General features: G+C 39.9%; 1 protein-coding gene across 6 annotated transcripts in view; it reads right to left on the bottom strand.

The window, feature by feature from the left end:
* The window catches only part of B3GALNT2 (beta-1,3-N-acetylgalactosaminyltransferase 2), a 33,721-nt gene extending 20,628 nt beyond the window's left edge, over window positions 1-13,093 (bottom strand). For 5 of the 6 annotated variants that reach the window (XM_085315452.1, XM_085315454.1, XM_085315453.1 and 2 more), the window contains exons 1-3: window positions 12,897-13,093; window positions 2,441-2,588; window positions 618-718 (exon numbers count right to left, since the gene is read on the bottom strand). In XM_085315452.1, coding sequence (XP_085171578.1) covers window positions 618-718; window positions 2,441-2,588; window positions 12,897-12,999 — 352 coding nt within the window. In that variant the 5' untranslated portion in view covers window positions 13,000-13,093. The remainder of the gene's footprint in view (window positions 1-617; window positions 719-2,440; window positions 2,589-12,896) is intronic. The other variant, XM_085315457.1, reaches the window with a different exon arrangement.
* Between the last annotated feature and the right edge of the window lie 52 nt (window positions 13,094-13,145).

Below are 13,145 nucleotides of genomic sequence, written 5' to 3'. Positions count from 1 at the left end.
CACTTAAGAGCCAAACAGGTCCTTGTTAAGTTCCTTAACTTGGAATTGAAGAGCAAAAATTAAATAGGAAAAAAAAAAGAAAATGACAGGAATAAAATACAATTTTAGTTACACATTTTTTATGTGGCAGCATTTCATTATGCTCAGTTTTACTTTTCTTAGTTGTTCCCTCTGTAGGGCATAATCTGAAAACTCTGTCAGCCAGACACCGTTAGAACCCATTCCTCCCAAAGTGTCAGCACTAGAGAAGTCTGCCTTACACCTAAGAATCCTTTCTCAGCTTTGTTACCACCTCTCATTACAGCTCTTTCCAACTTCATTTTACACAGGGATAGAGTAAAAATTTACATTTCAGGGAACAGTTGCTCCCACATCACCAAGGGGAATGCAAATCTATTAGAAGTCAGGGGCCTGCCCTTTGCAGCCTCAAAGATCCCTCCCTTTTACACATTGCTCACAGCACTCAGAGGAAGGTTATGCAACTGGCAGGAGGACGACTTCTAGATAGCATATATTTGCAAGACTGCCTGTCCTCGTTAAGCACTCCTGAACTGCTCTCATAAAGATAATTCAGTTCTAGCACAGATCATAGAATTTTTAAAAGTTAACTTCTGTACCTGGGTTACTGATGTTCAGAAGTTTGCAGGAGTACGGATCTTCTCTGTCCTCCACTGGCACAGCACAACCATTTGCACCTATTATAAACTTCACAAGGACACTAAAATAATTTGGTTTTATTAACACCAGTTCTCTTCCCTCTTCCCTCACCTTCAATAAACTTATTTTACCACAGTAGCCTGTCTTTCACAATACTAAGATTTTAAACACCTTAAAAATCAGCTACCAGACTCAATGTAGAGTAACTGTGTGAATCCCTGCATGGATGCTCAGTTCCAAACCTGCATTAGTCTTCTACATTTCATAACAAGGCCACAGGGAGAAATCAGTGACCAGAAATGCGATTCAAGACAGCCAGCATGCTAAGCAGAAAAAATAAGTCAGCACTGAAGGATCCTGACACTCTGCCTTTCCCTGCTTGAGTTTGTTGCTTAACTCAGGGCTGCTTAAATATTCTCCATTCAAAGGTAATGAATAAAATAATAAAGACATAAAGCACCAAAGCAGGGACAAGAACTCCAGTCTATCATTAAAGTTGGGTTTAATGAGGTTTAACCAACCTCAGCTTTGGGTTGTGGTCAACTAACTGGTTGCTCTTTCTTGCCCCAATCATGGCAACACCACAGTTAGGGTACAACAAGCAGTAAAAAGAGCAAGAACACCCAGCTTAGCCCAGACCTCCACCTAGTAACTAAGCATCCTCCTGAAACTTCATCTAAGGTAGGGAAAGGAGAGGTTTTTAGCTGAATGTAGCTTCACTCCAAACTCCATAGTGATACCAAATTTGTGAACGGGAAATGGCTTTTGGTGCAAGACAGGTGCCAAGATGACAAAGTTACCAGGAATGAACTGCAGCAGAACTTTCCCAGTAAAACCATAGCTGTTTACAGACTCTCGGGTTTACGCAAGCAATCAGAAAGGGTTCTGCTAGTCACTCACATTGCAGGTGTTCAGAATAATTGATTCAGCATGAAATAAAACTAAACTTTAAGGCTGAAACTACTCCAAGAAGATTCTGTAGTTCTTTCACTGTATGATCGTGTTTGCTTTCAAGTATACTGGATTATTAAGCATTCCAAGTTGCACACCATACAAAACATGCATTGCAATGCAAAAAAGGGAATTATACTCTAGTTCTTGTATATCATTAATAAACAATGACATTTAATTGCAAAAACTCAGTATCAAAACCTGAACCTGACTCATTTCCATCTCTGATTCAGGATGGCAAAACTGTATGGAAATGTAATAGCTTAATCTGCACAGTCCCATCAAACTAATGACTCTCAGTAGTTTCACATTAATTACAAGTCTTACAATCCAGCTCCCTCATCATTGTCACCCCATATCCCAGTAAGTATAGGAAAAAACATACAAACCCTATAAAACCCAGCATAACCAATTGTCTAAAAGAGCTTTTGGATGGGCTGTCTCTTGATGTCTCCCTGTAAAGATAGCTTCTGGTATGTGCTCAGAAACATACATTTTTTTTTGTTGTTTTTTGATTTTTTTTAATCTTGGCATCAWCTTTATTCTGAGACATCACCATAATAGAGGGGTCCAGTCTTGTTCCATGTAATTCCCAGAACAGCAGCGAGCAATCAAACAATTACAATTTCATTCCTTGCATTAAAAAGTTCCAGCCCAGAACAAGTAGTATTTTTATATATCTCTAAGCAGATCTAAAAAATTATCACAGTATAGGATGCTCACAAATGAAGAAAAGTTACTCCTTTTCTAGAAAAAGGATTAATCAACATGTTTACTCATCATGTTCTTAGTTTCTCACTAAGTCCAAGAAATACAAAACACTTGACATTACCGTTGGCTCAGCGCAGGATGTTGTTTCAAGTGCTTGAACCAAGTGTTCCTTATAACGCTGCGCAGTTCACGATTGTGCCGAGCAGACAACACACCTACAACAACATCATAATGTCTCAACTTCCACTGAGGAAAGAAGGCCAGTGGACCTAGAAATATAAAGTAACAAAGATTTTATATATATACACATATATATATATAACCATATATCACAGTTGTGGGCAATAATTAAAACACATACCAAAAGCAAGAATACTGGACATCTGATGAAAACAAGAAGCAGAATTAACATTGCATTCTTGGTCAAGAATCCAGGAAATATTTTCAACACATAAAAACCATCACTAGTAATCTGGGAAAACATTACTACAATGAACCAATAAGTCACGGCAGGTAAACAAAACTGGCCAAGACAGTGTGACCTGCAAAGCAGGCAGGAACATAAACCTCAGTTTTGATTGACACTATGTTCCACTCTTTAAATACTTGCCTGCCCGTCTTTTGAGCAAACTGCCCCCTGCGTGCATGTTCTTGCTGTGTTCCATTTCCTACTGGCCATCAGAAACCTTGTGGGCAAGGCACAAGGTCTTACTTTCTCCTCTGCAAAACTCCTAAGAGTCTGGGCCTTCAGCTAGCTTATTGACACCTCCTCAACTATGATTTACCCTAAAATCTGACAGTTTGTCATTCCTGGTACCAGGCCTTCACTATTAAAAATCACCACTATTCTACCTAGGGAAAAAAAAAAAAAAAAAAAAAAAAAAAAAAAAACTATTTAAAAAGCCTGTCATCTTCAGAAATATGCCCAGTACTTTTAAAAAGATAGGGGAAAATGGGCACCTTTGGGCAACCATTTCACTCTGATATCTTAAGGTCTCTTTTGTTAAGGTTCCTCTAACCCTCTAAAGCTGAGCATCATGGTTTGCCTTCACAAAGAGTATCATATCTTAACACAGAGGAATGCTCTGGCCTTTTCATAGCACATTACAGCCAGTACCTGTAATCCATGGTTTAAGCTTTTGCTGTTTCAATTTAGAGATCATGAAAGACAGACTTTTAAAGCAGAGTTTTGACTAGATAGCAACCTGAGAAGCTGTGATTTTGAGCCTGCAAACACCCAGGCAAACAGCTGAACTGAATAGTTTAATTTATCAGCTGTTCTAGAATTGAGAGAGATTTATATTTAGCTATAGCAAAGGATCACTTTCATCTCCTCAAAGTTTTTTTTCATTAGGCTGCAGATAAAGAAAACAAATCTAAATGTGACTGCTCCAAACTACTCCACATTGAACAGACGAGATTTTTCAAAAAAAAAAACTAATTTTAGAGAGAATAAAAATATCTCCAAGTCTATACTGCTTACACCCAGTAGAAAGAGTTGAATTATAATCCAGATTCTATTTCTTGTACTAGCTTCTCTTTTCTCCATTTTGAAATTGAGACCATAGATGGCTCTGGTGACAGTTGTTCACTAAGCTAGCACCTCTGCAGCACTCATCACAAGAACTGCAATGCCAGATCACACGAGGTATCCAGCCAGCCCTATATTCCGTCTCCTGGGTGCAGCACACAGTGGAGGGGCCTCAGCCTTGTCCTGCTCTGTGCTGAATCAAGAGATCTCAGAAGAACTTATTTGCTTTGGGGGCTGTTGATAATCATTTTCACTGGATTCCCTAGTCCCCAAACCAAATAAAACAGTGGTCTGCAGTTGGTCCTTTGGGAAGGACAAGAGCAGGGCAAGCACACAGTAATTTTTTCAATGGCATACCTTTCCAACAGTCTGGGGTTGTGCACTGAATGTCTTAGTTCTCAGCATACGAACACAGATTTTCAAGAAATAAATTAAGTTCCACAAATTGTTTAAATGAAATTCTACCAACAGCTACAAGCTTATCACTAATATAAGCAGAGCATTAACCCATTTAAGAGAAATGTATATCAACTTACAATGAAAACGACTCAAAAATCCAAGCACATAAGCCACTTCATTTCCCCTTCAGCATGAGTTTTTCACTAAAGCCAACTGTTATGTCTCTTATACCAAACATACGCTGAATTGGTGGCAAGGTTCAGGGCTATGATTTGTTTGCTAATAGAGCTACATTCAAACATATTGCTGCATATAACATCCAAAGAACCTTGCAAGACAGATCAGACAGTTTATCTGAGCACAGGTTTTCCAATATGCTGGTAAATATTGACTAATCAGAGTTTCTGCATGTCTCCATAGACCTTTATATAATGAAACTTTACCAGTATTCCATGACAGCAGAGGTATAAGATCATAACAAATTCCTCTATAGCCTCATAGGTCTTCCTCAGATACCCATTTTCTTTCTTGGCTCTCCTTCCATCCTTTGATTATTCTTTAAATAGCCTCTGCAGCCTTAAACACAAAGACATTCGATCTAAATCTCACCAGAGGACTAACTTGTTTGCATAGCACACTTGAGCTAGTTTTACATAGATTTGTTTTTGATAATACCACTTTAAAGTAAAAACAAAATCATTTTGTTAAACCAAAATTAAAGAAYGATAAAACCAAGAACAGAAGCCTACAAGGCAAATTGAATTAGAACAGCACAAGCTGGTTTAAAATCAAAATTTAAAACCCTAAAAATAAGCATTTTAAATTAGTTTATATTTTAAAATGAATGAAGCTTTTTTTAATGAATCATTCACATGCAAACAACGTTAATGTAGCATACACTTCCAAATTAATATCCTATTGCTTTTAAAAGAGACAGCCCCTTCCTCCTATTTCATGCAGTCTTCAAATTGGTAAGGTAGCACAGCACTCTATATTCAGATGATTGTCTTCTTTGTCCCAAGGGCTATGCCATTTTACTTCTAAAACCATTGAAAATAGAAAAGAAAAAAAAGAAAGAAAAGGAAAGCTTACTTTTGCAAAAACCTAATGAGTAAGCTCTCTGCTTGTCAGCAAAGGTTTCTACTTCCTGCTGAGAAGTAGGATTAACATTTGTTAAGCTTTCAGGAAAAGAGAATCAGCTGTCTCTCTCTGAATTAGTACTATCAAAAAAAGAGGAGGAAGTCAGAGGTACAGGAAAAAAATGAGGCTATTATCCATTTATAAGGATAGTTTGAATATATGCATATATAGGATCTGATGCAGAGTAAGTTAAGAGAAAAGACTGCTGACCTCCAAGTCAATAATAATGAAGTATTAATACAGGCAATCAATACTTGCCACAAAGGCCCAAACTTACCTCCTTATCATATGTTCTATTTTTGTGCATTCTTAGGCCAGCATTTTATGTGTTAGTAACAGGTTTAAAAATCTGTAGTGTATTGCTCTTACCTTACATTGTTTGTGCAAAATAATTAAGACTTTAAAATTTCCAATTACAAAAAGAAAGAAAAACCTGCAAATTTTGTGGTTTGCAAAGGAGATAGACAAATCAGATACCAGAATCCTAATCCAAGCTACGCCATGGGCTCTCCGCATGATCCAATGCAAGTCTATCCCTATATTTTTCAGACTTTGCATTTGCTTGAGGGTATCTCAAGTGATGTGGATATCAGCTTGTTAACAACTGTGAAAAGATGCACACACACAGAGCTATGTTTCACATTCCATAACAAATCCTAAAAGTCTTGCTAGCTGAAGGGATGCAGAAGGAGAGGAAGCCTTTCCAACAAAAAGGCCACACTATTCTTAGTAACCTCACTTCTGAATTCTTACTATTCTAAAATTGCATCTCTCAGATGCATCAAGCAGCCCAAGACTGCTGAGTGGAGTGTAAATAGCCAAATATACAATTCCTATTCTACATTCTTTCAGCTACTGGACACAAAATGGCTTTCACTTTRCTGTTTTGCGTAAGCCTGTTAACCCACAGCAAGGACTACTATGACATGAAAGCAGGCAGCCATCTCTCAGCTGCCCAGATCCATTCAGTTCTGCACAGTAACTAGAAGGAGTACTTCTGTCAGCTCTAGGACCAGTGAAGTCTCCAAGAGCCTTGTGCCACACAGTTAACAGCAAGCTCTTGCTGAAGCTCTTCCTGAGACTGGTGCATTTGTAAGGACACACCCACACACTTCTCTGATGTCCAGCTGCATGTATTTCTAGTAGTGCCATTTTTCACCTTGGTCTGAGCTGCAGCAAGCTTTCAAAGAATTCTAAAGTCACCAGTTTTCATGAAGCTCAGGGAAAATACTGGTCTTTGACACCTCCATCACCTGTCAAGCTTGACCAAAAACTGCCAACAGAGGGAAGTGAGGGAGAGAGGGAAGAAGACAGAGCACAGAACACAAACTCGCATCCCTAGAAGACAAGGCTGAAGATGCAGGGGTACACCTCCTGCTCAGTTGGACCACTGAAGGAGGTCACTGCTGACAGGCAGTCTGTTGGACCTACCCAGATTATAACCACCTCAGCAGCAAGCAAACAGCTCTGTTTTTCAGAATCCTGAATTACAATGATTGATAAGCATCTCTTCTTCCTGTGAGACTGACTCTCAAGTAAAATGTCAAGTTAAGCCGTTAATTATATTTACTGTCATTATAAGGAGATGAAAAGATTGAGAGATCATTTTAGATTGATTCTGTCAATAAACAAGGCAAATGTGATCTTGCTACCCAGGTGTCTATTGATCTGTCTCCCAACAAATTCTAAATCCACTGGTCATTTTTAGTTAAGCTTGACACAGTTCAGGTCTCAAAGTAATTAAGTTCCTACACATTTCATGCAACTGGACTAGGCAGACAAGAGACTTCTTGTAATGCCTGCACCGAGAAATCTAGCAGTGTAGGCTTAGCTGCATTATCAGGCACCAGATAATCTCCACCATCAACTGCTAGTATAAGAGAGCTCTACAGGAAGCTGGACTTTGCATCTTCTGCTACTCACACAGCTTTTTAATAAATAAAAAAATAAATGGAATTAGATAGGCCAGGCAGAAGTTATCAGGAATATTTTCAAATAATCCACTTCAAGGATAAGGTTAAAACAAAACAAAAACCCCACTCCAACCAAAAAAAAAAYCCCATCTCACAAAACAACAACAAAAAACACATATCAAGTGCTATCTCAGCCTATTCTTGTGACTTTGTAACCATATTCCTGTTTTTAAATGCCCTTCTCTTCAGTGCTGCTTTGTGAAAGACCTAAACAAACGAGGAGGAAGGGATTAACTGAATATAAAGAAGGTTTTTATTCACAGAATACTGACACAYGCACCAAAAGAACAAACCAAAGAGCAAAAGCAGCTCTTCTCCTCCTAATCTTCTTCACTTACACTAATCTGCTATAGCTCATCTGCATTATAGGTTTCTGCRCAAGCAGTGCTATGTGCCCTTGCTGCAGAATCTATTTTATACCAGAGCTAAAACTCATCACAATGCGCACCCCCGGTTGCTGCAGGAGCACAGGACTTCTTGAAGCAGACAAACCTTTAGGTAGTGAAAGCAGTAGCACTGGAGGGATGTTGGTGCTCCACACATGGGCAGTGGTACTGCACCTGCATGCTTCTAGGCAGATCAGGCAACAACAGGACAGGCCAAGAATCAGAAATGCAGGCACAAAAGGAATAAAGCAAAAACTTATTGCAACACCTAAGCTGGGTTTCTTGGAAACACAGCACCTTTATCCTTTGAAAACAGCCATTACCAATGGCTGATGACATGGGACAAAAAGCCTGCTCCTAGAGAAGGCAGCTTGCTCCCTTCCTGCTTCCCTATGTAGTGGTTAATTTAAAAGAGAGTTGGTGAACAATTTCCTTCAGCCACAAGCTTTGTTCTCAAACTCTGGCACAAGTGGTATTCTTTGCCCTTTACTCCAATGCCAAATGCACCAAAAATGCAACCTCACATTATTGCTCATTAGCAGTTTGGAAGGTATCAACAGGTATCAACCAGTCAACAAAATTAATCCAACTTAAAAAAAAAAAAAAAATCCCAATTCCATTTGCAAGTATTTGTCAGTACAGACAGTCAAGAAAAATCTCTTGCTATTGCAAGTACATGTTATAAGGATCATGAGAAAACCAAAAAACACAGCTTTGTTATGGATTCTTTTTCAATCCTTTCATGTCCATCCAACATCAGCGGGATCTTCATTTCATGGATGGTTCATCCTTGAAAGACAATGTTCTAGTAAGATCTGATAGACCAAGGACAGGAAACAACTAGCATTTTAGGCAGAACTGCACACCAATCACCAATGACAAACTTGATCTGCTGACAGCTTTCAATTTCCAAGGCCATCAACCTATTAGTCTTTACAAGTTTATGAAAGGTGAAATAAACTTTGTGACCACACAAGACATGACTTCCAGACAGGTAAGCATATCATATTTCAAGAGACATCTTTTCTTAAGAAAGTACTGCATTTTGGTAGATGCTTAAGGAGCACGGTATCATTCACAAACTCAGAAGTTGTTTCTATATATTATTTCTTTATTGAAAAGCCAAAAGCAGGTTAAAAATCTATCTCCTCCTTCATCACCTGTCACGTACACAGGCTAGTCTATACAAGACTCAAATTCCACACGTTAAAATCACTAAACAGAAGCTTAACCAATCCTGTATATAATTCCATTGTACTCAAGCTTGAAGAGATACATGCTAAACCACAGGACAGCAGATGGTATACAAGTAGTTTCTAGAAAATGATGGTTTTTAAAATTTATTTCATAAATATTCACTASTAAAAGAATGACTAACAACAACAAAAACAAAAAACTCAAAGGACCAAATTTTAGCTGCCTCACACCCTWAGAAACATAATTAGAATAATGTCTTAAAAGGTGTTAGTACCAGCAGATATGTAGAATACTGCATTTTAATATGTGAGGCTTTCTGATTAGGTCCACTAACTGAAGCCCCCAAACAGGTAATTCTCTACTCAAGAAGGCATCTTCACCAGACTCATACTATCAATCCAAACATACAAATAGCAACAAAGCACTGAATCCAACTGAAGAGCTAAAAGCAGGTCTTTTCTTCTTACTTAAGTTTCTGAAGTAATTTTATAATTAGCACTTCTCTAAGATTTTTACAAAAATTAACTGCAGCTTTCTCCCTAGGAATCTCCTTTGGATAGCTACTGTTTGTAACCAGTAAAATGTGGACTTCAACATAACAAATAAAAACATTCTCTTATGCAAAGCCTTGCCTGGAAGTGCAAATTGCAGTCACATTAACTGAAGAGCAAAAAGAAAGCAGCAAAGAGTCACTATAGTCAGGACATGAAGGCAAARGCCAGTGCTTTCAGGTCTTGGAACTGATCCTATTTCTTTCTTTCAGTTTATGAGTATGGCGTCCAAGAAGTTCACTTTACCACCTTCTGTGACATCAAGGTGAAAGTACTAACAAACACAGAGGAAAATCAGAATACTGCACAAGGAGAGATGTGTGACACTGAGGGCCACAACATGCAGGTTCACAACAGGCTTTTAGTAGAGGGTAGCTGCGAGGAAGGATTTATTAAAGGAGATACTTCCTTTAATAAGTAAGTAATAGGCGCAGAGATGTAGAAAGAATGACTGAAGACTTGTCCAGAACATTGTCTATGGTCAGATGACTTTAGATGTAAATAACAGAAATACACCACCACAATGACAAGAGAAGGAGAAAGCTTATTTCACAAGCAGAGATTATGAATACCTTAATTGTTCAGCTTGAGAAAACAAAGGTTTAAAACAGATACCTTTGCTCTTTTAYGTGATAGAGGTGTACTTGAAGGAGAAGACAGACTCTTCTAACAGAAAGGACAAAATTTGCCCAAGAACAGAAGRGCATCAACAAGTAGCGAGTAAGTTTAGAAATATTTTCTCATTTGTGGCCTAATCAGGGCAATAAGCTTTCGGAAAAGCCTATTCTGAAGACTGCTAGAAAACAAACCAAAAGCCTTCCCAACCCTTCACTAAATAAATAGAAGCTGTCCAGCCACCATTTTAAAAGAAAGATTGAGAGTTGCTTATTGGAAAAAGTAAACAAACTCAATGGCCCAAAAGGTCATTCTAGTCCCATGTGCACAATTCAGTCATGACAGGTAGGTACTAAATCATTAAAACAGGCCATCATCTTATTAMTAGATATTTCCATTCTTTTTTTGGTGCTGTAATTATTAAGAGGGGAATTAAGCTTTTAAAAAAAGAACATATTAGTTGAAGCTTTTAATTTCCTATCACATTTGCAGTACCAAGTAACATTTGATTAAAAAAAAGTTTATATTAGCTTGATAGAAACAGTTACAAACACTTTTTTTTGCTCTATTTGCATGTTTTTAAGGCTGGGAAACAATTAATTAAACACAAATTTCTAAGAGTAACAATTAATACAGTGTATAGAYGGAGATTTCAGTTACAACTGCAAAATCATCACAAGTTACATCCACAGTCATCTGAAGAGAAAAAGCAYTGCAAACCCAGCTTAACAGATAGCTATCAGCAGAGGCCAAGGGTAGAGCTCATTTTGCTACTSTTGAGACACTATATAGGCTAATGAAATACCAGTTTACACAAAAATTATACATTTTAAATGCCACAGCTATTGTAAAACACTGTCCCATGATCAAATTTAGTTTTTATTCAGGCTAGTGATTCCAGGTAGTAGGCAATAAAAAAGCAGCAAAAGCAATAAACAAGAGAAAGGAAAAAAAATGTTGCTCATTCGAATGAAACAAGTCTAGCTTTATCATGCAGTGCTGGACCCTCTTGAATAGTTTCAAGTGCAAGAAGGATTTTAATAAATAGGGGTATTTCTTACTCTGTTGTATATTGATGTTCCTAAACCACTCTGAACAACAACAACAAAGTATATGAGACATCAGAGATAAGAGGTCCCTTAGCTCATCCTTTTTACTCTGCCAAGGCAGCCATACCTACAGCTTGTACATTGCACAATACTTTCTAGAGGCTAGGAGGCAAACTCTTTAAATTACCATGTGAAGATCAGACCTACAAGGAGACAGTACATGAATAAGGATGAGCATTTTTCTAAGGATGATAGAAGTCGTCTTTTTGTGAGAAGCATCAGTTTTTCTCTCCTTAACATCAACACTTACTCAGTAACTTGTAACTCAATAACTCCTGCACAAACAGGATACATTCTTACTTTTAATCCAGAAAGAGACACTATGTTAAAAAATATGTATATTCTTGTTATAACACTATTAAATGCAATGTAATTCCACAATAATAAGCACAAAGTCCAATAACAACCGCTTGTAACACTGAAACCACAAACAGCAATGCTTCTCCTTTCCCTCRCTCTGTGAGAAATTTCTGGATTTTCTTTAGAAATGTTTGTTAGGAGGAAAAAAAAAAGGCTCTGTAGAGAAAGTCATCATGAAATTCCACATTGACACTTCCAATTGCAAATCAATGTGCTGAATTAACAAAAACAGCAGCATGGAAAATGGAGAACAGTCCAGACAATCTGAATGCACTTCAGGCTAAAAATAGTAACCTGTGTTCCCTTATCACCCAAGTGTCACTGCCATTCATTTGTTATGCAGTTGCCAGAATACAGACACGGTGACATCTGTACAACTCTGTGGCTTTCGGGCTACTCACACTCCCTGACCTTGCTCCTTTCACACCTGCATTATTAATTACCCCTGGCAATCAGCAGGCTCCTGTTTCCTCACAGCTGTGTGTGCTCTRCAGAGGTAACAGGAACTGGTAATAAAGTGTGTTTTTGTTAATGAACAGACAACTAGGTCTCTAGACAAAGTTCTAAGCAGGTCTCCAGCTTAAAAAGAAAAAAAGAAAGAAAAAAGCAGGAGAAAAAAAAGTGCTAATTTTTAGACACCTTGTAAAAAGAACATTTCTTAATGTCCTCAAGCAGCATCTCTGGCTGGTTGGCTGGTTTCTCTTCCATTGGATGCCTGTTTCTACCACCTAGTCTGATTTGTGGCCCAAAAACCACAATTTTTTTTTTTTGAGGAGCGCAGCAGATGTCTTTAGGGATTTTTAATACACAGCAAAGTGCAAAAAGCTATTGCTAGGATAGGATATGATCCCACAGAAACAAAACTAACGGATCCCCCCCCTCCCTGGGCACATCTCAGTGAGAGCAAGGCCGCACTCGCGGTGCGGAGACACTTTCGAGGGAGGCTGCCGCCGCCGCCGCCGCCGCAGGAAGCTCAGCGCACTCCCCGCTGTCACTCGGCAGAATTACCGCACCTCCCGCTTAACAACAGCGACGCGGTCTCGTTCCCCTGCTCTCCGAAATGYTTTGGGAAGAGTTTTGTGGTGTCCCCCCGCCCCGCAGGTCACCAGCCGCCACAGCGGGGACGCGGGCCGGGAGGCGCCGTTTAACGGCCGCGGCCCCCGCGCGCGCAGCCGCCGCCGCCCGTTTCGCCTCGTCCCTTCCCCACAGCAAAGGCACCGAGTCGCTCCCTCCCTCTCCCCCGCTCCGCCGGCCCCCGCAGCCGAGCCCGCGCCGCGGCAGCCTGCGCCGCCCGCCCCTCCCCTCCCCTCCCCTACCTGCCGGGTGCCTCCCGGGGCCGCCGGGGCAGCTRAGCAGCAGCCAGAGGTGCAGCGCGACCCCCACCGCACAGGGGCACAGCAGCACCAGCCAATTTCGCATTGGCCGCAGCCAGCTCCGTCCCCCTCCCCCAGCCGCGCCGCGGCTACGGGCCGACTCGGCCGCCCGCAGCTCCTCCTCCTCCTCCCCGCGCCGCCGCCGCCGCCCGGCCGGGCTCGAGCAGAGGCCTGCGTAAGGCAGCCCTGGTA

The sequence above is a fragment of the Rhea americana genome, unplaced genomic scaffold (genome assembly GCF_003343005.1).
Source record: "Rhea americana isolate MKP2758 unplaced genomic scaffold, rheAme1 scaffold_43, whole genome shotgun sequence".
NCBI classification, from domain to species: Eukaryota; Metazoa; Chordata; class Aves; order Rheiformes; family Rheidae; genus Rhea; species Rhea americana.
This window is presented reverse-complemented; position numbering and strand designations above follow the sequence as displayed.